Source organism: Oncorhynchus masou, chromosome 20, assembly GCF_036934945.1.
Source record: "Oncorhynchus masou masou isolate Uvic2021 chromosome 20, UVic_Omas_1.1, whole genome shotgun sequence".
Taxonomy (NCBI): domain Eukaryota; kingdom Metazoa; phylum Chordata; class Actinopteri; order Salmoniformes; family Salmonidae; genus Oncorhynchus; species Oncorhynchus masou.
In genome coordinates, this window is record NC_088231.1 from 30,786,484 (window position 1) to 30,814,312 (window position 27,829).

At 50.6% G+C, this 27,829-nt stretch overlaps 2 protein-coding genes across 2 annotated transcripts in view; both read right to left on the reverse strand.

Moving 5' to 3' along the window:
• LOC135507246 (transmembrane protein 192-like) overlaps positions 1–22,176 on the reverse strand; it is a 38,682-nt gene extending 16,506 nt beyond the window's left edge. Inside the window, exons 1-4 of the mRNA XM_064926842.1 lie at positions 22,073–22,176; positions 20,312–20,464; positions 18,811–19,069; positions 18,294–18,422 (exon numbers count right to left, since the gene is read on the reverse strand). Coding sequence (XP_064782914.1) covers positions 18,294–18,422; positions 18,811–19,069; positions 20,312–20,464; positions 22,073–22,102 — 571 coding nt within the window. The 5' untranslated portion in view covers positions 22,103–22,176. The remainder of the gene's footprint in view (positions 1–18,293; positions 18,423–18,810; positions 19,070–20,311; positions 20,465–22,072) is intronic.
• Positions 22,177–23,080: 904 nt separating this feature from the next.
• Positions 23,081–27,829, reverse strand: part of LOC135507248 (LIM and calponin homology domains-containing protein 1-like) — a 114,150-nt gene continuing 109,401 nt past the window's right edge. Inside the window, exons 22-24 of the mRNA XM_064926844.1 lie at positions 24,942–25,050; positions 24,732–24,834; positions 23,081–24,356 (exon numbers count right to left, since the gene is read on the reverse strand). Coding sequence (XP_064782916.1) covers positions 24,331–24,356; positions 24,732–24,834; positions 24,942–25,050 — 238 coding nt within the window. The 3' untranslated portion in view covers positions 23,081–24,330. The remainder of the gene's footprint in view (positions 24,357–24,731; positions 24,835–24,941; positions 25,051–27,829) is intronic.

Consider the following 27,829-nt stretch of genomic DNA (forward strand, 5'->3'; position numbering starts at 1 on the left):
ATAGTATCCTATAACATGAGTCAGCTTGGCTGGTTGCTGTCCCTCCCTCCCTCCCTCCCTCCCCCTCCTCCTATGACAGGTAATAGTATCCTATAACATGAGTCAGCTTGGCTGGTTGCTGTCCCTCCCTCTCTCCCTCCCTCCCTCCCTCCCTCCCTCCCTCCCCCTCCTCCTATGACAGGTAATAGTATCCTATAACATGAGTCAGCTTGGCTGGTTGCTGTCCCTCCCTCCCTCCCTCCCTCCCTCCCCCTCCTCCTATGACAGGTAATAGTATCCTATAACATGAGTCAGCTTGGCTGGTTGCTGTCCCTCCCTCCCTCCCTCCCTCCCTCCCTCCCCCTCCTCCTATGACAGGTAATAGTATCCTATAACATGAGTCAGCTTGGCTGGTTGCTGTCCCTCCCTCTCTCCCTCCCTCCCTCCCTCCCTCCCTCCCTCCCTCCCTCCCTCCCTCCCTCCCCCTCCTCCTCCTATGACAGGTAATAGTATCCTATAACATGAGTCAGCTTGGCTGGTTGCTGTCCCTCCCTCTCTCCCTCCCTCTCTCCCTCCCTCCCTCCCTCCCCCTCCTCCTCCTATGACAGGTAATAGTATCCTATAACATGAGTCAGCTTGGCTGGTTGCTGTCTCTCCCTCCCTCCCTCCCTCCCTCCCCCTCCTCCTATGACAGGTAATAGTATCCTATAACATGAGTCAGCTTGGCTGGTTGCTGTCTCTCCCTCCCTCCCTCCCTCCCTCCCTCCCTCCTATGACAGGTAATAGTATCCTATAACATGAGTCAGCTTGGCTGGTTGCTGTCCCTCCCTCCCTCCCTCTCTCCCCCTGCTCCTATGACAGGTAATAGTATCCTATAACATGAGTCAGCTTGGCTGGTTGCTGTCCCTCCCTCCCTCCCTCCCTCCCTCCCTCCCTCCCTCCCTCCTCCTCCTCCTATGACAGGTAATAGTATCCTATAACATGAGTCAGCTTGGCTGGTCATGCGTCACCTGAGTGGGTTGATTCACTGATGTGGTCATCCTGTCTGGGTTGGCGCCCCCCCCCCCTTGGGTTGTGCCGTGGCGGAGATCTTTGCGGGCTATACTCAGCTTTGTCTCAGGATGGTAAGTTGGTGGTTGAAGATATCCCTCCAGTGGTGTGGGGGCTGTGCTTTGGCAAAGTGGGTGGGGTTATATCCTTCCTGTTTGGCCCTGTCCGGGGGTGTCCTCGGGTGGGGCCACAGTGTCTCCTGACCCCTCCTGTCTCAGCCTCCAGTATTTATGCTGCAGTAGTTTATGTGTCGGGGGCTGGGGTCAGTTTGTTATATCTGGAGTACTTCTCCTGTCCAATTCGGTGTCCTGTGTGAATCTAAGTGTGCGTTCTCTAATTCTCTCCTTCTCTCTCTCGGAGGACCTGAGCCCTAGGACCATGCCCCAGGACTACCTGACATGATGACTCCTTGCTGTCCCCAGTCCACCTGGCCGTGCTGCTGCTCCAGTTTCAACTGACCTGAGCCCTAGGACAATGCCCCAGGACTACCTGACATGATGACTCCTTGCTGTCCCCAGTCCACCTGGCCGTGCTGCTGCTCCAGTTTCAACTGTTCTGCCTTATTATTATTCGACCATGCTGGTCATTTATGAACATTTGAACATCTTGGCCATGTTCTGTTATAATCTCTACCCGGCACAGCCAGAAGAGGACTGGCCACCCCACATAGCCTGGTTCCTCTCTAGGTTTCTTCCTAGGTTTTGGCTTTTCTAGGGAGTTTTTCCTAGCCACCGTGCTTCTACACCTGCATTGCTTGCTGTTTGGGGTTTTAGGCTGGGTTTCTGTACAGCACTTTGAGATATCAGCTGATGTACGAAGGGCTATATAAATAAATTTGATTTGATTTGATTTGGTTGCTGTCTCTCCCTCCCTCCCTCTCTCCCTCCCTCCCTCCCTCCCTCCCTCCCTCCCTCCCTCCCTCCCTCCCTCCCTCCCTCCCTCCCTCCCCCTCCTCCTATGACAGGTAATAGTATCCTATAACATGAGTCAGCTTGGCTGGTTGCTGTCTCTCTCTCCCTCCCTCCCTCCCTCCCTCCCTCCCTCCCTCCCTCCCTCCCTCCCTCCCCCTCCTCCTATGACAGGTAATAGTATCCTATAACATGAGTCAGCTTGGCTGGTTGCTGTCTCTCCCTCCCTCCCTCCCTCCCTCCCTCCCCCTCCTCCTATGACAGGTAATAGTATCCTATAACATGAGTCAGCTTGGCTGGTTGCTGTCTCTCTCTCCCTCCCTCCCTCCCTCCCTCCCTCCCTCCCTCCCTCCCTCCCTCCCTCCTCCTCCTCCTATGACAGGTAATAGTATCCTATAACATGAGTCAGCTTGGCTGGTTGCTGTCTCTCTCTCCCTCCCTCCCTCCCTCCCTCCCTCCCTCCCCCTCCTCCTATGACAGGTAATAGTCTACTATAACATGAGTCAGCTTGGCTGGTTGCTGTCTCTCCCTCCCTCCCTCCCTCCCTCCCTCCCTCCTATGACAGGTAATAGTATCCTATAACATGAGTCAGCTTGGCTGGTTGCTGTCCCTCCCTCCCTCCCTCCCCCTGCTCCTATGACAGGTAATAGTCTACTATAACATGAGTCAGCTTGGCTGGTTGCTGTCTCTCCCTCCCTCCCTCCCTCCCTCCCTCCCTCCCTCCCTCCCTCCCTCCCTCCCTCCCTCCCATGACAGGTAATAGTATCCTATAACATGAGTCAGCTTGGCTGGTTGCTGTCTCTCCCTCCCTCCCTCCCTCCCTCCCTCCCCCTCCTCCTATGACAGGTAATAGTATCCTATAACATGAGTCAGCTTGGCTGGTTGCTGTCTCTCCCTCCCTCCCTCCCTCCCTCCCTCCCTCCCTCCCTCCCTCCCTCCCTCCCCCTCCTCCTCCTATGACAGGTAATAGTATCCTATAACATGAGTCAGCTTGGCTGGTTGCTGTCTCTCCCTCCCTCCCTCCCTCCCTCCCTCCCTCCCCCTCCTCCTATGACAGGTAATAGTATCCTATAACATGAGTCAGCTTGGCTGGTTGCTGTCTCTCCCTCCCTCCCTCCCTCCCTCTCTCCCTCCTCCTCCTATGACAGGTAATAGTATCCTATAACATGAGTCAGCTTGGCTGGTTGCTGTCTCTCCCTCCCTCCCTCCCTCCCTCCCTCCCTCCCTCTCTCCCTCCCCCTCCTCCTCCTATGACAGGTAATAGTATCCTATAACATGAGTCAGCTTGGTTGGTTGCAGTCCCCCTCCCTCATGCCTGCTCCTTGTTCCACTCGCTCACAGTATGGCCCCTCCCCCACCTGCTAGAGGCACCTCTCCCTCTCACGCTTTATCAATTCTGGTTATTAAAGAGGCTTAAAAAAGAGACTTCTCTGCTGCTTCCCATGCTAATGCTAACAGTGGTTTTACAGTGCAGGTCAATGGCATGATGCTAACCATGTTAACGCTAACAGTGGTTTTACAGTGCAGGTCAATGGCATGATGCTAGCCATGCACTAACGCTAACAGTGGTTTTACAGTGCAGGTCAATGGCATGATGCTAGCCATGCACTAACGCTAACAGTGGTTTTACAGTGCAGGTCAATGGCATGATGCTAACCATATTAATGCTAACAGTGGTTTTACAGTGCAGGTCAATGTCATGATGCTAGCCATGCTAAATGCTAACTGCCTTGAAGGGTGCTCTATAAGCAGCTGACCAAAGCGACCACCCCACTTGGTTTTATAGTCAGTGGTAGTCCTACCCTGCAGTGCTTCCAGTAGATCAGACAATAGAGGGAGGTCTATTCTGTTGACTCTTTGATGTCCTGGCAACATGCAAGTCTATAGAGAGGACTGTATTCATGTTATAATGAAGGGCATTTATACAGCACACATCAAACAAACATCCGACCAGCCTGCAGGGTTCTTCACACACACACACACACACACACACACACACACACACACACACACACACACACACACACACACACACACACACACACACTTTACTGGTCACTGGTGTGTGTTTGAGCTTAGTAGGTCTGAACCAGAGTATGTGAGCAGAGTTCAGAGGTCGGTAATCCTGCTTTTCGCTCACGGAGCCGCTCCGGTGCTCCACGTCCTTTCCAACCGCTCCTCGCTCACAGGAGAGCAGGCCCCCAGCAGAGGATACCCTCTCCTCACAGGAGAGCAGGCCCGCAGCAGAGGATACCCTCTCCTCACAGGAGAGCAGGCCCCCAGCAGAGGATACCCTCTCCTCACAGGAGAGCAGGCCAGCAGCAGAGGATACCCTCTCCTCACAGGAGAGCAGGCCCCCAGCAGAGGATACCCTCTCCTCACAGGAGAGCAGGCCAGCAGCAGAGGATACCCTCTCCTCACAGGAGAGCAGGCCCGCAGCAGAGGATACCCTCTCCTCACGGGAGAGCAGGCCCCCAGCAGAGGATACCCTCTCCTCACGGGAGAGCAGGCCCCCAGCAGAGGATACCCTCTCCTCACAGGAGAGCAGGCCAGCAGCAGAGGATACCCTCTCCTCACAGGAGAGCAGGCCCGCAGCAGAGGATACCCTCTCCTCACAGGAGAGCAGGCCCGCAGCAGAGGATACCCTCTCCTCACAGGAGAGCAGGCCCCCAGCAGAGGATACCCTCTCCTCACAGGAGAGCAGGCCCCCAGCAGAGGATACCCTCTCCTCACAGGAGAGCAGGCCCCCAGCAGAGGATACCCTCTCCTCACAGGAGAGCAGGCCCGCAGCAGAGGATACCCTCTCCTCACAGGAGAGCAGGCCCCCAGCAGAGGATACCCTCTCCTCACAGGAGAGCAGGCCCGCAGCAGAGGATACCCTCTCCTCACAGGAGAGCAGGCCCCCAGCAGAGGATACCCTCTCCTCACAGGAGAGCAGGCCCGCAGCAGAGGATACCCTCTCCTCACAGGAGAGCAGGCCCCCAGCAGAGGATAACCTCTCCTCACAGGAGAGCAGGCCCGCAGCAGAGGATACCCTCTCCTCACAGGAGAGCAGGCCCCCAGCAGAGGATACCCTCTCCTCACAGGAGAGCAGGCCCCCAGCAGAGGATACCCTCTCCTCACAGGAGAGCAGGCCCCCAGCAGAGGATACCCTCTCCTCACAGGAGAGCAGGCCCCCAGCAGAGGATACCCTCTACTCACAGGAGAGCAGGCCCCCAGCAGAGGATACCCTCTCCTCACAGGAGAGCAGGCCCCCAGCAGAGGATACCCTCTCCTCACAGGAGAGCAGGCCCGCAGCAGAGGATACCCTCTCCTCACAGGAGAGCAGGCCAGCAGCAGAGGATACCCTCTCCTCACAGGAGAGCAGGCCAGCAGCAGAGGATACCCTCTCCTCACAGGAGAGCAGGCCCGCAGCAGAGGATACCCTCTCCTCACAGGAGAGCAGGCCCACAGCAGAGGATACCCTCTCCTCACAGGAGAGCAGGCCCACAGCAGAGGATACCCTCTCCTCACAGGAGAGCAGGCCAGCAGCAGAGGATACCCTCTCCTCACAGGAGAGCAGGCCCGCAGCAGAGGATACCCTCTCCTCACAGGAGAGCAGGCCCGCAGCAGAGGATACCCTCTCCTCACAGGAGAGCAGGCCAGCAGCAGAGGATACCCTCTCCTCACAGGAGAGCAGGCCCGCAGCAGAGGATACCCTCTCCTCACAGGAGAGCAGGCCCGCAGCAGAGGATACCCTCTCCTCACAGGAGAGCAGGCCAGCAGCAGAGGATACCCTCTCCTCACAGGAGAGCAGGCCCCCAGCAGAGGATACCCTCTCCTCACAGGAGAGCAGGCCCCCAGCAGAGGATACCCTCTCCTCACAGGAGAGCAGGCCCGCAGCAGAGGATACCCTCTCCTCACAGGAGAGCAGGCCCCCAGCAGAGGATACCCTCTCCTCACAGGAGAGCAGGCCCCCAGCAGAGGATACCCTCTCCTCACAGGAGAGCAGGCCCCGTCTCTGCTGCTCTCCTGTCTCTGCTGCTAAAGCCACTTTCTACCACTCTAAATTCCAAGCATCTGCCTCTAACCCTAGGAAGCTCTTTGCCACCTTCTCCTCCCTCCTGAATCCTCCTCCCCCCCCCCCCTCCTCCCTCTCTGCAGATGACTTCGTCAACCATTTTGAAAAGAAGGTCGACGACATCCGATCCTCGTTTGCTAAGTCAAACGACACCGCTGGTTCTGCTCACACTGCCCTATCCTGTGCTCTGACCTCTTTTTCCCTCTCTCTCCAGATGAAATCTCGCTTCTTGTGACGGCCGGCCGCCCAACAACCTGCCCGCTTGACCCTATCCCCTCCTCTCTTCTCCAGACCATTTCCGGAGACCTTCTCCCTTACCTCACCTCGCTCATCAACTCATCCCTGACCGCTGGCTACGTCCCTTCCGTCTTCAAGAGAGCGAGAGTTGCACCCCTTCTGAAAAAACCTACACTCGATCCCTCCGATGTCAACAACTACAGACCAGTATCCCTTCTCTCTTTTCTCTCCAAAACTCTTGAACGTGCCGTCCTTGGCCAGCTCTCCCGCTATCTCTCTCAGAATGACCTTCTTGATCCAAATCAGTCAGGTTTCAAGACTAGTCATTCAACTGAGACTGCTCTTCTCTGTATCACGGAGGCGCTCCGCACTGCTAAAGCTAACTCTCTCTCCTCTGCTCTCATCCTTCTAGACCTATCGGCTGCCTTCGATACTGTGAACCATCAGATCCTCCTCTCCACCCTCTCCGAGTTGGGCATCTCCGGCGCGGCCCACGCTTGGATTGCGTCCTACCTGACAGGTCGCTCCTACCAGGTGGCGTGGCGAGAATCTGTCTCCTCGCCACGCGCTCTCACCACTGGTGTCCCCCAGGGCTCTGTTCTAGGCCCTCTCCTATTCTCGCTATACACCAAGTCACTTGGCTCTGTCATAACCTCACATGGTCTCGCCTATCATTGCTATGCAGACGACACACAATTAATCTTCTCCTTTCCCCCTTCTGATGACCAGGTGGCGAATCGCATCTCTGCATGTCTGGCAGACATATCAGTGTGGATGACGGATCACCACCTCAAGCTGAACCTCGGCAAGACGGAGCTGCTCTTCCTCCCGGGGAAGGACTGCCCGTTCCATGATCTCGCCATCACGGTTGACAACTCCATTGTGTCCTCCTCCCAGAGCGCTAAGAACCTTGGCGTGATCCTGGACAACACCCTGTCGTTCTCAACCAACATCATGGCGGTGGCCCGTTCCTGTAGGTTCATGCTCTACAACATCCGCAGAGTACGACCCTGCCTCACACAGGAAGCGGCGCAGGTCCTAATCCAGGCACTTGTCATCTCCCGTCTGGATTACTGCAACTCGCTGTTGGCTGGGCTCCCTGCCTGTGCCATTAAACCCCTACAACTCATCCAGAACGCCGCAGCCCGTCTGGTGTTCAACCTTCCCAAGTTCTCTCACGTCACCCCGCTCCTCCGCTCTCTCCACTGGCTTCCAGTTGAAGCTCGTATCCGCTACAAGACCATGGTGCTTGCCTACGGAGCTGTGAGGGGAACGGCACCGCAGTACCTCCAGGCTCTGATCAGGCCCTACACCCAAACAAGGGCACTGCGTTCATCCACCTCTGGCCTGCTCGCCTCCCTACCACTGAGGAAGTACAGTTCCCGCTCAGCCCAGTCAAAACTGTTCGCTGCTCTGGCCCCCCAATGGTGGAACAAACTCCCTCACGACGCCAGGACAGCGGAGTCAATCACCACCTCCCGGAGACACCTGAAACCCCACCTCTTCAAGGAATACCTAGGATAGGATAAGTAATCCTTCTCACCCCCCCCCCCCTCGCTCACAGAGCCATTGGAGATGCTCAACACCCTTCTTGCCAGGCTGGATGCTGAGATTTAAAAAAAAAATGTCTGTAGGAAGGCCTAAAGGTTTTTAGGCAAAATAACCCAATCAGAACAGAGAGCTCCGTGAAGAGGTCATATGTCAGGCCATCCAGGACCTCGATACCAAGCGGTGTCAGAGGAAGGCCCTATGACTCCAGTCACCCAAGTCATAGAATGTTCTCTCTGCTACCGCACAGCATGCGGTACCAGAGCCCCAAGTCTAGGTCCAAGAGGCTTCTAAACAACTTCTACCCCCAAGCCATAAGACTGCTGAACAGTTAACCAAATGTCTACCCAGACTATTTGCATTGCCCCCCCTCTCCCCATCACTGCTACTCTCTGTTATTATCTATGCATAGTCACTTTAACTCTACCTACATGTATATATTACCTCAATTAACCGGTGCCCCTGCACATTGACTCTGTACCGGTACCCCCTGTATGTAGCCTCCACTTTGACTCTGTAGTACCCCCTGTATGTAGCCTCCACATTGACTCTGTACCGTAATACCCTGTATATAGCCTCCACATTGACTCTGTACCGGTACCCCCTGTATATAGCCTCCACATTGACTCTGTACCGGTACCCCCTGTATATAGCCTCCACATTGACTCTGTACCGTAATACCCTGTATATAGCCTCCACATTGACTCTGTACCGTAATACCCTGTATATAGCCTCCACATTGACTCTGTACCGTAATACCCTGTATAGAGCCTCCACTTGACTCTGTAGTACCCCCTGTATGTAGCCTCCACATTGACTCTGTACCGTAATACCCTGTATATAGCCTCTACACTCTAACCACTAGGCTACCTGCCTCCTCTACACTCTAACCACTAGGCTACCTGCCTCCTCTACACTCTAACCACTAGGCTACCTGCCTCCTCTACACTCTAACCACTAGGCTACCTGCCTCCTCTACACTCTAACCACTAGGCTACCTGCCTCCTCTACACTCTAACCACTAGGCTACCTGCCTCCTCTACACTCTAACCACTAGGCTACCTGCCTCCTCTACACTCTAACCACTAGGCTACCTGCCTCCTCTACACTCTAACCACTAGGCTACCTGCCTCCTCTACACTCTAACCACTAGGCTACCTGCCTCCTCTACACTCTAACCACTAGGCTACCTGCCTCCTCTACACTCTAACCACTAGGCTACCTGCCTCCTCTACACTCTAACCACTAGGCTACCTGCCTCCTCTACACTCTAACCACTAGGCTACCTGCCTCCTCTACACTCTAACCACTAGGCTACCTGCCTCCTCTACACTCTAACCACTAGGCTACCTGCCACCTCTACACTCTAACCACTAGGCTACCTGCCTCCTCTAACCACTAGGCTACCTGCCTCCTCTACACTCTAACCACTAGGCTACCTGCCTCCTCTACACTCTAACCACTAGGCTACCTGCCTCCTCTACACTCTAACCACTAGGCTACCTGCCTCCTCTACACTCTAACCACTAGGCTACCTGCCTCCTCTACACTCTAACCACTAGGCTACCTGCCACCTCTACACTCTAACCACTAGGCGACCTGCCTCCTCTAACCATTAGACTACCTGCCTCCTCTACACTCTAACCACTAGGCTACCTGCCTCCTCTACACTCTAACCACTAGGCTACCTGCCACCTCTACACTCTAACCACTAGGCTACCTGCCTCCTCTACACTCTAACCACTAGGCTACCTGCCTCCTCTACACTCTAACCACTAGGCTACCTGCCTCCTCTACACTCTAACCACGAGGCTACCTGCCTCCTCTACACTCTAACCACTAGGCTACCTGCCGCCTCTACACTCTAACCACGAGGCTACCTGCCTCCTCTACACTCTAACCACGAGGCTACCTGCCGCCTCTACACTCTAACCACGAGGCTACCTGCCTCCCCACTTTTATCTCTTATTCTTGTCCGTATTGTTGGTCAATTGGGGACTCGTAAGGAAGCATTTCACTATAAAGATGTATTTCACTGTAAGGTCTACACCGGTTGTATTCGGCGCATGTATAGCCTCACACCACTAATCTGATCTGAGATCAGTGTGTGTAGCCTGTGGGCAGGATAAAGCCCATCTCAGTGTGGTCGAGCCTCACACCACTAATCTGATCTGAGATCAGTGTGTGTAGCCTGTGGACGGGATAAAGCCCATCTCAGTGTGGTCGAGCCTCACACCACTAATCTGACCTGAGATCAGTGTGTGTAGCCTGTGGACAGGATAAAGCCCATCTCAGTGTGGTCGAGCCTCACACCACTAATCTGACCTGAGATCAGTGTGTGTAGCCTGTGGGCAGGATAAAGCCCATCTCAGTGTGGTCGAGCCTCACACCACTAATCTGACCTGAGATCAGTGTGTGTAGCCTGTGGACAGGATAAAGCCCATCTCAGTGTGGTCGAGCCTCACACCACTAATCTGATCTGAGATCAGTGTGTGTAGTCTGTGGGCAGGATAAAGCCCATCTCAGTGTGGTCGAGCCTCACACCACTAATCTGATCTGAGATCAGTGTGTGTAGCCTGTGGGCAGGATAAAGCCCATCTCAGTGTGAAAGAGTTCTCTCTTATCTACAGTAGCCCTCCCTCTCTCCCTCCCTCTCTCCCTCCCTCCCTCCCTCCCTCCCTCCCTCCCTCCCTCCCTCCCTCCCTCCTCCTCACTGTATACACCAATGTCGGTCTTCCCCATCTGCAGTGGAAGGTGTCAGAGCTACAGAGGTGTTTGTCAGACCAGGAGACATCCCATCTGCAGTGGAAGGTGTCAGAGCTAGAGGTGTTTGTCAGACCAGGAGACATCCCGAAAAGCCCGTATTCTCACTAACATTCTAAATCAAAAGAGCTAAAAGATCCATAGTATGGCCATCTTAAAACAATTCCACATGTTAGCTCAGTAACCTGGCCAGATTGGACCATCTTAAAACAATTCCACATGTTAGCTCAGTAACCTGGCCAGATTGGACCATCTTAAAACAATTCCACATGTTAGCTCAGTAACGTGGCCAGATTGGACCATCTTAAAACAATTCCACAAGTTAGCTCAGTAACCTGGCCAGATTGGACCATCTTAAAACAATTCCACATGTTAGCTCAGTAACCTGGCCAGATTGGACGATATGTTAACAATTCCATATGTTAGCTTAGTAACCTGGCCAGATTGGACGATATGTTAACAATTCCATATGTTAGCTCAGTAACATGGCCAGATTGTGATTTACAGAACTGAGGCAAATGGTCCATTCTGCGATAGGCCTGCGAGGCTCCGTCAGCCGACAGGTCAACTGCAGCTGTGTATTTGATCATGTGCCAGCGGCAGCAGCCAAGCCTCTCTCAATGTTTAAGAGTGAAGAGACAGGTAGCCCTGCGGTTGTTGAGCGTTCGGCCATTAACCGAAAGGTCACTGGTTCGAATCCCAGAGACGACTAGGTGAAACATCTGTCAATGTGCCCTTGAGCAATGCACTTAACCCTAATCTCTCCTGTAAATCACATCTCCTAAATGACTCAAATTATTTCAGATGTCACGTAAACAAGATGAGGGAAACATTCTTCTTGCAAGGCATATAAATCTTTAAATCAAACTATTATATTAATCTACCTATTCAAAATAATCATATCATTGTGCGCATACTCGGTGTCAGCCGTGTTCCTATTGGTCAGTCAGTCACCAGAATCGGCTCGCAACACGACATAAAAAGGCTCCAGATTTCTGACACTGAGAACTTAATCAGAGCCTACGACCACACGTAGTGGTACTGAACCAGCAGAGACGTAGTGGTACTGAACCAGCCGAGACGTGGTGGCACTGAACCAGCCGAGACGTAGTGGCACTGAACCAGCCGAGACGTGGTGGCACTGAACCAGCCGAGGCGTAGTGGCACTGAACCAGCCGAGACGTAGTGGCACTGAACCAGCCGAGACGTGGTGGTACTGAACCAGCCGAGACGTAGTGGTACTGAACCAGCCGAGACGTAGTGGCACTGAACCAGCCGAGACGTAGTGGCACTGAACCAGCCGAGGCGTAGTGGCACTGAACCAGCCGAGACGTAGTGGCACTGAACCAGCCGAGGCGTGGTGGCACTGAACCAGCCGAGACGTAGTGGCACTGAACCAGCCGAGACGTGGTGGTACTGAACCAGCCGAGACGTAGTGGCACTGAACCAGCCGAGACGTAGTGGCACTGAACCAGCCGAGGCGTGTGGCACTGAACCAGCCGAGACGTAGTGGCACTGAACCAGCCGGCGTGGTGGCACTGAACCAGCCGAGACGTAGTGGTACTGAACCAGCCGAGACGTGGTGGTACTGAACCAGCCGAGACGTAGTGGTACTGAACCAGCCAGACGTAGTGGTACTGAACCAGCCGAGACGTAGTGGTACTGGACCAGCCGAGACGTAGTGGTACTGGACCAGCCGAGACGTAGTGGTACTGAACCAGCCAGGCGTAGTGGTACTGAACCAGCCGAGGGCGTAGTGGTACTGAACCAGCCGAGACGTAGTGGTACTGAACCAGCCGAGACGTAGTGGTACTGAACCAGCCGAGACGTAGTGGTACTGAACCAGCCGAGACGTAGTGGCACTGAACCAGCCGAGACGTAGTGGCACTGAACCAGCCGAGACGTAGTGGTACTGAACCAGCCGAGACGTAGTGGCACTGAACCAGCCGAGACGTAGTGGCACTGAACCAGCCGAGACGTAGTGGTACTGAACCAGCCAAGACGTAGTGGTACTGAACCAGCCAAGACGTAGTGGTACTGAACCAGCCAAGACGTAGTGGTACTGAACCAGCCAAGACGTAGTGGTACTGAACCAGCCAAGACGTAGTGGTACTGAACCAGCCAAGACGTGGTGGCACTGAACCAGCCAAGACGTAGTGGTACTGAACCAGCCAAGACGTAGTGGTACTGAACCAGCCAAGACGTAGTGGTACTGAACCAGCCAAGACGTAGTGGTACTGAACCAGCCAAGACGTAGTGGTACTGAACCAGCAGACCTAGACCCTGTCTCACTGAACCAGCCAAGACATCCGGCAATCGTTTACCACCTAAGAATTTGTCAACAACGAGGACATTTTGTCTGAGACGGAAATTGTATAGTCTGCAAAGGTCTTAAGGCGTTGTAGAGCCGCGATCTACCAACTAAGGCGTTGTAGAGCCACAATCTACCAACTAAGGCGTTGTAGAGCCACAATCTACCAACTAAGGCGTTGTAGAGCCGCGATCTACCAACTAAGGCGTTGTAGAGCCGCGATCTACCAACTAAGGCGTTGTAGAGCCGCGATCTACCAACTAAGGCGTTGTAGAGCCGCGATCTACCAACTAAGGCGTTGTAGAGCCGCGATCTACCAACTAAGGCGTTGTAGAGCCGCGATCTACCAACTAAGGCGTTGTAGAGCCGCGATCTACCAACTAAGGCGTTGTAGAGCCACAATCTACCAACTAAGGCGTTGTAGAGCCACAATCTACCAACTAAGGCGTTGTAGAGCCACAATCTACCAACTAAGGCGTTGTAGAGCCACAATCTACCAACTAAGGCGTTGTAGAGCCACAATCTACCAACTAAGGCGTTGTAGAGCCACAATCTACCAACTAAGGCGTTGTAGAGCCACAATCTACCAACTAAGGCGTTGTAGAGCCACAATCTACCAACTAAGGCGTTGTAGAGCCACAATCTACCAACTAAGGCGTTGTAGAGCCACAATCTACCAACTAAGGCGTTGTAGAGCCACAATCTACCAACTAAGGCGTTGTAGAGCCACAATCTACCAACTAAGGCGTTGTAGAGCCACAATCTACCAACTAAGGCGTTGTAGAGCCACAATCTACCAACTAAGGCGTTGTAGAGCCACAATCTACCAACTAAGGCGTTGTAGAGCCACAATCTACCAACTAAGGCGTTGTAGAGCCACGATCTACCAACTAAGGTGTTGTAGAGCCGCGATCTACCAAAGAAAGAGAGAGTTGAAAAGTAAATGTCAAATTGGCTTTTTACCAAATTACCTAACAAACCACGTATTCACCCGACACATCCTAAATGACAAACAAACCAAAGAAAAGGCATAGTCTTCAAGCTTTTGACTCAACTTGGCACGAGGGTCTGCTGTACAAATTGATGGAGAGCGGTGTTGGGGGGAAAAACATACGACATTATAAAATCCATGTACACAAACAACAAGTGTGCGGTTCAAATTGTCAAGAAACATACACATTTCTTTCCACAGGGCTGTGGGGCGAGACAGGGATGCAGCTTCAGCCCCACCCTTTTCAACATATATATTAACGAACTGGCACTAGAACAGTCTGCAGCACCCGGCCTCACCCTACTAGAATCCGAAGTCAAATGTCTGCTGTTTGCTGATGATCTGGTGCTTCTGTCACCAACCAAGGAGGGCCTACAGCAGCACCTAGATATTCTGCACAGATTCTGTCAGACCTGGGCCCTGACAGTAAATCTCAGCAAGACAAAAATAATGGTGTTCTAAAAAAGGTCCAGTCGCCATGACCACGAATACAAATTCCACCTAGACACTGTTGCCCTAGAGCACACAAACAACTATACATACCTCAGCCTAAACATCAGCGCCACAGGTAACTTCCACAAAGCTGTGAGCGATCTGAGAGACAAGGCAAGAAGGGCCTTCTATGCCATCAAAAGGAACATAAAAGTTGACATACGCATTAGGATCTGGCTAAAAATACTTGAATCAGTCATAGAGCCCATTGCCCTTTATGGTTGTGAGGTCTGGGGTTCGCTCATCAACCAAGAATTCACAAAATGGGACAACACCATATTGAGACTCTGCATGCAGAATTCTGCAAAAAATATCCTCTGTGTACAACGTAGAACACCAAATAATGCAGAGCAGAATTAGGCCGATACCCGCAAATGATCAAAATCCAGAAAAGAGACGTTAAATTCTACAACCACTTAAAAGGAAGCGATTCCCAAACCTTCCACAACAAACCCCAAAGCAAGCTGGTCCTGGGGCTCTGTTCTCAAACACAAACACACCCTACAGAGCCCCAGGACAGCAATGCAATTAGACCCAATAAAATCATGAGAAAACAAAAAGATAATTACTTGACACATTGGAAAGATTTAACAAAAAAACAGAGCAAACTAGAATGCCATTTGTCCCCAAACAGAGAGTACACAGTGGCAGAATACCTGACCACTGTGACTGAACCAAAACTAAAGAAAGCTTTGACTATGTACAGACTCAGTGAGCATAGCCTTGCTATTGAGAAAGGCCGCCGTAGGCAGACCTGGCTCTCAAGAGAAGAAAGGCTATGTGCTCACTGCCCACAAAATGAGGTGGAAACTGAGTTGCACTTCCTAACCTCCTGCCCAATGTATGACCATATTAGAGACACATATTTCCACAAGAAAAGGTCAACCAGTGAAGAACAGACACCATTGTAAATACAACCCATATTTATGTATATTTATTTTCCTTTTGTACTTTAACTATTTGCATATCATTACAACACTGTATATATATATATATAATATGACATTTAAAATGTCTTTATGCTTTGGAACTTTGAGTGTGATGTTTAATGTTAATTTCATTTTTGTTTATAGTCTATTTCACTTGCTTTGGCGATGTTCACATATGTTTCCCGTATCAATAAAGACCTTACATTGAATTGAAATGAGAGAAAGAGAGAGAGGGCTGAATAGGGATCGTTATTCTATTGTCTGAATAGAGCAGGACAGGTACCCCTCTCTGACATTAGACAGGCTGGGGGAGGGGGGTACCTGTGATGTAGATCACTCTATAGACAGGCTGGGGGAGGGGGAGGGGGTACCTGTGATGTAGATCACTCTATAGACAGGCTGGGGGAGGGGAGGGGGAGAGGGGGAGGGGGTACCTGTGATGTAGATCACTCTATAGACAGGCTGGGGGAGGGGGAGGGGGAGAGGGGGAGGGGGTACCTGTGATGTAGATCACTCTATAGACAGGCTGGGGGAGGGGGAGGGGGAGGGGGTACCTGTGATGTAGATCACTCTATAGACAGGCTGGGGGAGGGGGAGAGGGGGAGGGGGTACCTGTGATGTAGATCACTCTATAGACAGGCTGGGGGAGGGGGAGGGGGTACCTGTGATGTAGATCACTCTATAGACAGGCTGGGGGAGGGGGAGGGGGTACCTGTGATGTAGATCACTCTATAGACAGGCTGGGGGAGGGGGAGGGGGAGAGGGGGGTACCTGTGATGTAGATCACTCTATAGACAGGCTGGGGGAGGGGGAGGGGGAGAGGGGGTACCTGTGATGTAGATCACTCTATAGACAGGCTGGGGGAGGGGGAGGGGGGGAGGGGGGTACCTGTGATGTAGATCACTCTATAGACAGGCTGGGGGAGGGGGAGGGGGTACCTGTGATGTAGATCACTCTATAGACAGGCTGGGGGAGGGGGAGGGGGAGGGGGGGTACCTGTGATGTAGATCACTCTATAGACAGGCTGGGGGAGGGGGAGAGGGGGAGGGGGTACCTGTGATGTAGATCACTCTATAGACAGGCTGGGGGAGGGAGAGGGGGAGGGGGTACCTGTGATGTAGATCACTCTATAGACAGGCTGGGGGAGGGGGAGGGGGTACCTGTGATGTAGATCACTCTATAGACAGGCTGGGGGAGGGGGAGGGGGTACCTGTGATGTAGATCACTCTATAGACAGGCTGGGGGAGGGGAGAGGGGGAGAGGGGTACCTGTGATGTAGATCACTCTATAGACAGGCTGGGGGAGGGGGGAGGGGGGTACCTGTGATGTAGATCACTCTATAGACAGGCTGGGGGAGGGGGAGGGGGGTACCTGTGATGTAGATCACTCTATAGACAGTCTGGGGGAGGGGGAGGGGGTACCTGTGATGTAGATCACTCTATAGACAGGCTGGGGGAGGGGGGAGGGGGGGCCTGTGATGTAGATCACTCTATAGACAGGCTGGGGGAGGGGGGGGAGGGGGTACCTGTGATGTAGATCACTCTATAGACAGGCTGGGGGAGGGGGAGGGGGTACCTGTGATGTAGATCACTCTATAGACAGGCTGGGGGAGGGGGAGGGGTACCTGTGATGTAGATCACTCTATAGACAGGCTGGGGGAGGGGGAGGGGGTACCTGTGATGTAGATCACTCTATAGACAGGCTGGGGGAGGGGGAGAGGGGGAGGGGGTACCTGTGATGTAGATCACTCTATAGACAGGCTGGGGGAGGGGGAGGGGGTACCTGTGATGTAGATCACTCTATAGACAGGCTGGGGGAGGGGGAGAGGGGGAGGGGGTACCTGTGATGTAGATCACTCTATAGACAGGCTGGGGGATGGGGAGGGGGGGTACCTGTGATGTAGATCACTCTATAGACAGGCTGGGGGAGGGGGAGAGGGGGAGGGGGTACCTGTGATGTAGATCACTCTATAGACAGGCTGGGGGAGGGAGAGAGGGGGAGGGGGGTACCTGTGATGTAGATCACTCTATAGACAGGCTGGGGGAGGGGGAGGGGGGTACCTGTGATGTAGATCACTCTATAGACAGGCTGGGGGAGGGGGAGGGGGAGAGGGGTACCTGTGATGTAGATCACTCTATAGACAGGCTGGGGGAGGGGAGAGGGGGAGGGGGTACCTGTGATGTAGATCACTCTATAGACAGGCTGGGGGAGGGGGAGAGGGGGAGGGGGTACCTGTGATGTAGATCACTCTATAGACAGGCTGGGGGAGGGGGAGGGGGTACCTGTGATGTAGATCACTCTATAGACAGGCTGGGGAGGGGGAGGGGGTACCTGTGATGTAGATCACTCTATAGACAGGCTGGGGGAGGGGGAGAGGGGGAGGGGGTACCTGTGATGTAGATCACTCTATAGACAGGCTGGGGGAGGGGGAGGGGGTACCTGTGATGTAGATCACTCTATAGACAGGCTGGGGGAGGGGAGAGGGGGAGGGGGTACCTGTGATGTAGATCACTCTATAGACAGGCTGGGGGGGGGGGAGAGGGGGAGAGGGGTACCTGTGATGTAGATCACTCTATAGACAGGCTGGGGGAGGGGGAGGGGGTACCTGTGATGTAGATCACTCTATAGACAGGCTGGGGGAGGGGGAGGGGGTACCTGTGATGTAGATCACTCTATAGACAGGCTGGGGGAGGGGGAGAGGGGGAGGGGGTACCTGTGATGTAGATCACTCTATAGACAGGCTGGGGGAGGGGGAGGGGGGGTACCTGTGATGTAGATCACTCTATAGACAGGCTGGGGGAGGGGGAGGGGGTACCTGTGATGTAGATCACTCTATAGACAGGCTGGGGGAGGGGGAGGGGGTACCTGTGATGTAGATCACTCTATAGACAGGCTGGGGGAGGGGGAGGGGGGTACCTGTGATGTAGATCACTCTATAGACAGGCTGGGGGAGGGGGAGGGGGGTACCTGTGATGTAGATCACTCTATAGACAGGCTGGGGGGGAGGGGGAGGGGAGGGGGGTACCTGTGTAGATGATCAGACAAGGCAGAGAGACCAGGAGCTCCAGTCCCAGAATCCCGAGCAGCAGATAAACAGGAAGATGACCCGCCTCTGGCAGATCAGCTGACATGACCACCAACACCGCCGTGTTCCCTACACACACACACACACACACACACACACACACACACACACACACACACACACACACACACACACACACACACACACACACGAGTGTAAAAGGTAAGCTTAATGTGTGTCTCCTCTGTGTGGTAGGAGGTGGACCCGCTGTAAAACATTCAACTGTAGGAGAACTAACCAACAACTACACAGAGACGAGTACCAGGATGTGAACCTGCAGGATTTATGGATTTATCATTGAACCTTTATTTAACAAGTCAGTTAAGAACTGATTCTTATTGACAACGACGGCCAAACCCGGACGACGATGGGCCAATTATGCACCGCCGGATGTGATACAGCCTGGATTCGAACCAAGGACTGTCGTGATGCCTATTGCACTGAGATGCAGGTGTACCTGCAGAGTGGATGAGGAAGGGCAGGTGTTTCAGGGTGCGGCTGTCTCTGTAGAAACGGAGGTATCCTCTGCCCCTCACTCGGCTGTGGTGATGCTGAACACACACACCAAACAACAACACACACAGCCACACAAACACCTTCCCAATCACCACCACACTCTGCCCCCGAACATGACCCAACACACGGACACACTCCTCCCGGCCAACCTCCAACACACACACTACGGCAACACACACACTCAGAGACACATACACCACCTGGGGACACAGAGAGAACCTGTCAGACAAAACATGGACGAGTTGATTATTTATGTGTGTGTGTGTGTGTGTGTTTCCACTACAACAGGGATGTGTGTGTGTGTGTGTTTCCACTACAACAGGTGATGTGTGTGTGTGTGTTTTCCACTACAACAGGGATGTGTGTGTGTGTGTTTTCACTACAACAGGGATGTGTGTGTGTGTTTACACTACAACAGGGATGTGTGTGTGTGTTTACACTACAACAGGGATGTGTGTGTGTGTTTACACTACAACAGGGATGTGTGTGTTTTTACACTACAACAGGGATGTGTGTGTGTGTTTACACTACAACAGGGATGTGTGTGTGTGTTTACACTACAACAGGGATGTGTGTGTGTTTTACACTACAACAGGGGTGTGTGTGTTTACACTACAACAGGGATGTGTGTGTGTGTTTACACTACAACAGGGGTGTGTGTGTGTGTTTACACTACAACAGGGTTGTGTGTGTGTGTTTACACTACAACAGGGATGTGTGTGTGTGTTTACACTACAACAGGGATGTGTGTGTGTGTTTTACACTACAACAGGGATGTGTGTGTGTGTTTACACTACAACAGGGATGTGTGTGTGTGTTTACACTACAACAGGGGTGTGTGTGTGTGTTTACACTACAACAGGGGTGTGTGTGTGTGTTTACACTACAACAGGGATGTGTGTGTGTGTTTACACTACAACAGGGATGTGTGTGTGTGTTTACACTACAACAGGGATGTGTGTGTGTGTTTACACTACAACAGGGGTGTGTGTGTTTACACTACAACAGGGATGTGTGTGTGTGTTTACACTACAACAGGGGTGTGTGTGTGTGTTTACACTACAACAGGGGTGTGTGTGTGTGTTTACACTACAACAGGGGTGTGTGTGTGTGTTTACACTACAACAGGGATGTGTGTGTGTGTTTACACTACAACAGGGATGTGTGTGTGTGTGTTTACACTACAACAGGGATGTGTGTGTGTGTTTACACTACAACAGGGATGTGTGTGTGTGTTTACACTACAACAGGGGTGTGTGTGTGTGTTTACACTACAACAGGGATGTGTGTGTGTGTTTACACTACAACAGGGGTGTGTGTGTGTGTTTACACTACAACAGGGATTTGTGTGTGTGTTTACACTACAACAGGGATGTGTGTGTGTGTTTACACTACAACAGGGGTGTGTGTGTGTGTTTACACTACAACAGGGATGTGTATACCTGCAGCAGCAACAGCAGGACAGCAGGACAGTGTGTGGGGAGAGTTTTGAATTCTCTCCTGATAGCAGACTGCAGGGCATCATGGGAGATCAGCGGTCCGTCCACTAAAGGGTCCTCCTCAACACTCTGAGACACATCTACTGATGAACTGACCTGTCTCACACACACACACACACACACACACACACACACACACACACACACACACAGATCAGCTTTGCACTTTATCATGGTTAAACTCAAGAATGGACTCTTGGATTTACACAACGGAAAATATATATTTACACTTTAAATTGTAAATCAAATCCAATGTTATTTGTCACATGTGCCTCACAGTGAAACGCTGAATACAACAGGTGTAGTAGACCTCACAGTGAAATGCTGAATACAACAGGTTTATACAAGGTTTAGTAGACCTCAATGAAATGCTGATTACAACAGGTGTAGTAGACCTCACAGTGAAATGCTGAATACAACAGGTGTAGTAGACCTCACAGTGAAATGCTGAATACAACAGGTGTAGTAGACCTCACAGTGAAATGCTGAATACAACAGGTGTAGTAGACCTCACAGTGAAATGCTGAATACAACAGGTGTAGTAGACCTCACAGTGAAATGCTGACTGACAAGACCTTAACCAACAACGCAGTTGAGAAAAAAAAGAAAGTACAATGTAGGTAGTTAAATAAAAATAAATAAAATAAAGGGATGTCCTTGTCTCATCGCCAGCTACTCCTGTGGCGGGCCGGGCGCAGTGCGCGCTAACCAAGTTCTCCAGGTGCACGGTGTCCCCTCCGACACACTGGTGCGGCTGGCTTCCGGATTGGATGCGCGCTGTGTTAAGAAGCAGTGCGGCTTGGTTGGGTTGTGTATCGGAGGACGCATGACTTTCAACCTTCGTCTCTCCCGAGCCCGTACGGGAGTTGTAGCGATGAGACAAGATAGTAACTACTAACAATTGGACACCACGAAATTGGGGAGAAAAGGTGGTAAAATAAAAAAGTGACTATGCAAAGATAATAACAGAGAGTGGCAGTGGTATGAAAGAGGGGGAATGTAAATAGTGGCCATTTGATTAGATGTTCAGGAGTCGTATGGCTTGGGGGTAGAAACTGTTTAGAAGCCTCTTGGACCTAGACTTGGTGCTCCGGTACCGCTTGCCGTATATCCTCACTTGATCTATTTTGTATAATGTTTATAAAGTGTAAATTCTGTCTCGGCATGTTGTCTATGGCTAGCAGCACCATATCACACCACATCGCCAAGTCGAATTCTGAGTATGTGTAAAATGTACGAATAAAGGGGTTTCTGAAAGGTTGTGACTCTTGAGTTCATCAGTGGTTTAAAGTATATTTACTTTTACTCAAATATGACAATTGGGTTCTTTGTCCACCAGTGGAGTGTATAGACTTCTAGCTAACCCAACAGCGCCCCCAGCGGGCGACAAGGTGCCAATACACAACCCGAGAGAAACAACAAGGACTTGGCTCACTAACGTCCCGTCTCAGTCTCACCTTGTAGAGAAAAGACAGCATATGAGCTGTAACGTTTTCAAATGTCCTATTCGCTGAAGACTCGGTGGTTTTGTTTAATCTCAGATAGTAACAGAGGTAACGTTAGTTATGTATCTACCGAGCTATCTATCGCCTTCTTCCGGTCTATACCTAATGGAAGGATAACTTACAAGCTCACCGACTGGCTACCTAATGTTATCAGTTAGTGCCTGGCCACAATACGGGACAGTTCAGTATCGTGACTTACTGCATGGTGCGACATCCCTTCCGATTCCATGGTGTGTTGAAGTCGCACAGGTTAACTCGTCAAGAGAAAGGTTTATAAAGCTAAATACACACAGAATGTTTCATTTAAAAGCGTCTGTTTTAGCGGATAGCCTCATACTCTGCTTCCATGTGACAGCGGTGTTCCTCTGTTATTGGTCCGGTCGGGCAGCCCACTGCTCCATATACGGTTCCACCTTGTAGTTTTCTCTGTTGCGTTTCACCCCCGATTACAAATAATTATCTTCCTTTCAATCATTTCCAAGACCACACAAAAAGGTTTTTAACATTGTTTGTTTGATATTGTACCATGAAATACAATATAACCTCCTGTCTGTAGTTACAGTGAGAGGATTCATGTATCTGTCGACGAGGACTGTGTTGTTTTAAATGATAAAAGGTAAGAGACCTCGCTGTCTGTAAATTCAGTGTCTGGATATTTAGGTTTGATGTGCAGTAAGACCAAAGATGTGTATAACTGACCCTGTGGTGCCGCTGCCAACGTTTATTGTGTTACCATTTGACTCTGTCTCTACCATTACCATCCACAGGAAGGCAACTTTTTCCCGACTGCCTCGGCTTGTGTCAAACAAGTGGATGGCCACCAGGTTGTGCCAATACCCCACGCATCATTTATCATAGCCTTGGTTGTGTATACAGTCTATGGCGACCTTCAGCGTTATGATTGATGAGTGCAGAACAGCAGCATTGTTAGGAGACCTGTTGAAGCTAGGAGTTTGTCTCAAATGGCACCCTATTCCATACATAGTGAACTACTTTTGGCCCTAGATGATACAATAGACTCAAGAATAAAACAGAGCTCACAGACAGAGCCGCGGGAAGCAGGGAGCTGAAGGTGATGCAGCATCCCCAGTACAGCTGTTTGTAGGAGGAAACAAATCTGTGTCCCCCACCAGAAAAAACCCTCAGCACCCCCAAACTACTTCCCGCGGCTCTACTCACAGATGACCAAGAGATATCAGACAACGCATTGAACATATTGTCATTTTATTGATAAACACACATTGCTATAAAAGCTATGAAGCTGGATCAATTCAGTTTGTCCTTTAGGAAATGTCAGCAGAAAGAACAGTCTAAAGTAGCTTCCTCTCCTCTCTTCTGTCCTCCTCTCTAATCTCTCATCCCCTCTCCTCTCTCTTCCTCTCCCATCCCATCTTCCTCTCGAATCTCCTCTCCCATCCCATCCCCTCCTCTCCTCTCCTCCTCCCCTCCCTTCTCCTCTCCTCTCCACATCTATCCAAAGCATTTGATTGGTGTAAGAAATAGGCCTAAAAATGCCACAGGACAAGAGACTGGGCATAAACAGGAAGCAACAGATAACTTTGTCTCATTCATTGGTTGTTCTTAGAAGTAAAGGTCCAATCAGGTGAGAGAAAGAGGGAGAGGGCAGGTCAATGTGTAGTAATATTTGCTGGTATAGGACTGTGCTTCACTTTGAACTAAAACAACTCGCACACACACACACGTAAACACTACACGTGTGCTATCCCTCTCACTCTCGTCTTAAGGCAGAGTATGATGCAAAGCTCTAAAACACGTCAGAATATCCTTGGTATTAAATGGTAATAATAACATCCAATAATAACTAAAGCGATCATGCATCCTTATTGCTCTCAGAGTAATGAACGCAGCATAATGATGTACATGATGATCAGGTGAACATTAGAATAAAGACAAAGCTTTTATCAATACACAACAACATGGAGGAGAGGCATACGGTAACCATAACAACTATATGTGGTAGTCAGGGCTGTCGCTAGGTAACACAGCCTAACTACCGTTAACAACAACAACTAACACGGTCTTCGTTCATGCAAAATACTTAAAACACAAAACAGAGTTATTAAGGCATTATGATTGTGAGTGAACAGTAGCATTTAGCAGTTAGCATCCGTTAGCATTTATCATTTAGCTAATTTGACAGTAAGGTAGGTAGCTACTACATTCCAACTGCTGCTGGTGTTAGCATGTAGCATGTGTCTGAGTGTGCTGTTGTAGATCAGTGGTTGTGCTTCAGGTCTCTGTAATCAAGTCAGTCTGGGAAAAACTGGTTGATCAGCTACAACGCTAGCACTTAGCAGTTAGCCTCCATTAGCATCAGTTAGCATCAGACATTTCAGTCTCCATGACATCATCTGGGAGAAGTTTGTGTGCCCAGTTAAGAGAATTCCACAGTGTTCCAGAATGTTGTGAAGGGTTCCAGATGCAGGCTGTAGCCAATCACAGCGTAGTCGGCTGGCCAACTGCTGCAACCAGGAAGTGACAGAGATGACATGAGGTTTGATGATCAGTTATAACAACAATACATTAGTGGTGCAGTTATAATAGTTATGTGTGTGTATGTGTGTGTGTGTGTGTGTGTGTGTGTGTGTGTGTGTGTGTGTGTGTCTGTAGGTTTTGTTTGTCTCAGCAGTGAATTCATTAGGTGTGTGTGTGTGTGTCCGTAGGTTTTGTTCGTCTCAGCAGTGAATTCATTAGGTGTGTGTGTCTCACCGTGTGATGTGGCATAGCAGTCGTGACAGCTCAGCAGTGAATTCATTAGGTGTGTGTGTCTCACCGTGTGATGTGGCATAGCAGTCGTGACAGCTCAGCAGTGAATTCATTAGGTGTGTGTGTCTCACCGTGTGATGTGGCATAGCAGTCGTGACAGCTCAGCAGCCCGTTACGGATCCTAACTTCTGTTCCTGAACTGGTGTCACCTAGCTGTACCTTACACACTCCACACTAACAAACACACAGAAAGGTGAGAGAGAGAGAGTAATGTGAGAGCACTGTATGTGTGTGTGTGTGTGTGTGTGTGTGTGTGTGTGTGTGTGTGTGTGTGTGTGTACCTTAAAGCAGGTTAGGTGGAAGTACAGGCCCAGCGTGTCGATGTTCATAGCTGTTCCTTTCCCCAGTGCCTGATTGCAACCTGAACACTGACGCTTACCACTCACACACCTATACACACACACTCACACAAATATACACACACACGCACACACACACACAGATATACACACACACACACACGCGAAAACAAAATAACATTTAACTGCTGCAAATCAAATCAAATGTTATTTGTCAAATGCGCCGAATACAACAGGTCTGTAGACCTCACAATGAAATGCTGACTGACCAGCCCTTAACCAACAGGTGTAGACCTCACAGTGAAATGCTGACTGACCAGCCCTTAACCAACAGGTGTAGACCTCACAGTGAAATGCTGACTGACCAGCCCTTAACCAACAGGTGTAGACCTCACAGTGAAATGCTGACTGACCAGCCCTTAACCAACAGGTGTAGACCTCACAGTGAAATGCTGACTGACCAGCCCTTAACCAACAGGTGTAGACCTCACAATGAAATGCTGACTGACCAGCCCTTAACCAACAGGTGTAGACCTCACAGTGAAATGCTGACTGACCAGCCTTTAACCAACAGGTGTAGACCTCACAGTGAAATGCTGACTGACCAGCCCTTAACCAACAGGTGTAGACCTCACAATGAAATGCTGACTGACCTGCCCTTAACCAACAGGTGTAGACCTCACAGTGAAATGCTGACTGACCAGCCCTTAACCAACAGGTGTAGACCTCACAGTGAAATGCTGACTGACCAGCCCTTAACCAACAGGTGTAGACCTCACAGTGAAATGCTGACTGACCAGCCCTTAACCAACAGGTGTAGACCTCACAGTGAAATGCAGACTGACCAGCCCTTAACCAACAGGTGTAGACCTCACAGTGAAATGCTGACTGACCAGCCCTTAACCAACAGGTGTAGACCTCACAGTGAAATGCTGACTGACCAGCCCTTAACCAACAGGTGTAGACCTCACAGTGAAATGCTGACTGACCAGCCCTTAACCAACAGGTGTAGACCTCACAGTGAAATGCAGACTGACCAGCCCTAAACAAACAGGTGTAGACCTCACAGTGAAATGCTGACTGACCAGCCCTTAACCAACAGGTGTAGACCTCACAGTGAAATGCTGACTGACCAGCCCTTAACCAACAGGTGTAGACCTCACACTTTGGGGGGTAGAAGCTGTTGGCTTGGGGGGGTAGAAGCTGTTGGCTTGGGGGTAGAAGCTGTTTAGAAGCCTCTTGGAACTTGGCTTGACGCTCCGGTACCGCTTGCAGTGCGGTAGGAGAGAGAACGGTCTACGACTTGGGTGGCTGGAGTCTTTGACAATTTCTTAGGGCCTTCCTCTGACACCGCCTGGTAGAGAGGTCCTGGATGGCAGGAAGCTTGGCCCCAGTGATATACTGGGCCGTACACACTACCCTCTGTAGTGCCTTGCGGTCGGAGGCCGAGCAGTTGCCATACCAGGCAGTGCTCTCGATGGTGCAGCTGTTGAACTTTTTGAGGATCTGAGTATCCATGCCAAATCTTTTCAGTCTCCTGAGGGTGAAAAGGTGTGGTCGTGCCCTCTTCACGACCGTTTTGGTGTGTTTGCACCATTCTAGTGTGTTGATGATGTGGACACCAAGGAACTCTCTCAACCTCCTCCACGACAGCCCCGTTGATGAGAATGGGGGCGTTTTCTCTCTCTCGATTAAACAGTTTTCCCCAAATAAACGACTGCAATGAAAAAACAACCAGGTTCCTGTTAAATGAAACAACTTCCTTTCCATGTTCTACAGTATATATATAAACACCTGTTAAACAGAACAAAACATCTCATACAGCCTATACCATAACATACAGGCTACAGGCTACATACAGGCTACAGTCTACTAGTCAACATACAGTATATATATAAACACCTGTTAAACAGAACAAAACATCTCATACAGCCTATACCATAACATACAGGCTACAGGCTACTAGTCAACATACAGTATATATATAAACACCTGTTAAACAGAACAAAACATCTCATACAACCTATACCATAACATACAGGCTACAGGCTACAGGCTACAGGCTACAGGCTACTAGTCAACATACAGTCTATATATAAACACCTGTTAAACAGAACAAAACATCTCATACAACCTATACCATAACATACAGGCTACAGGCTACATACAGGCTACAGGCTACATACAGGCTACAGGCTACTAGTCAACATACAGTATATATATAAACACCTGTTAAACAGAACAAAACATCTCATACAACCTATACCATAACATACAGGCTACAGGCTACAGGCTACAGGCTACAGGCTACTAGTCAACATACAGGCTACAGTCTACTAGTCAACATACAGTATATATATAAACACCTGTTAAACAGAACAAAACATCTCATACAGCCTATACCATAACATACAGGCTACAGGCTACATACAGGCTACAGGCTACTAGTCAACATACAGTCTATATATAAACACCTGTTAAACAGAACAAAACATCTCATACAGCCTATACCATAACATACAGGCTACAGGCTACATACAGGCTACAGGCTACTAGTCAACATACAGTCTATATATAAACACCTGTTAAACAGAACAAAACATCTCATACAGCCTATACCATAACATACAGGCTACAGGCTACTAGTCAACATACAGTATATATATAAACAACTGTTAAACAGAACAAAACATCTCATACAACCTATACCATAACATACAGGCTACAGGCTACATACAGGCTACAGTCTACTAGTCAACATACAGTCTACAGGCTACTAGTCAACATACAGTCTACAGGCTACTAGTCAACATACAGGCTACAGGCTACTAGTCAACATACAGGCTACAGTCTACTAGTCAACATACAAG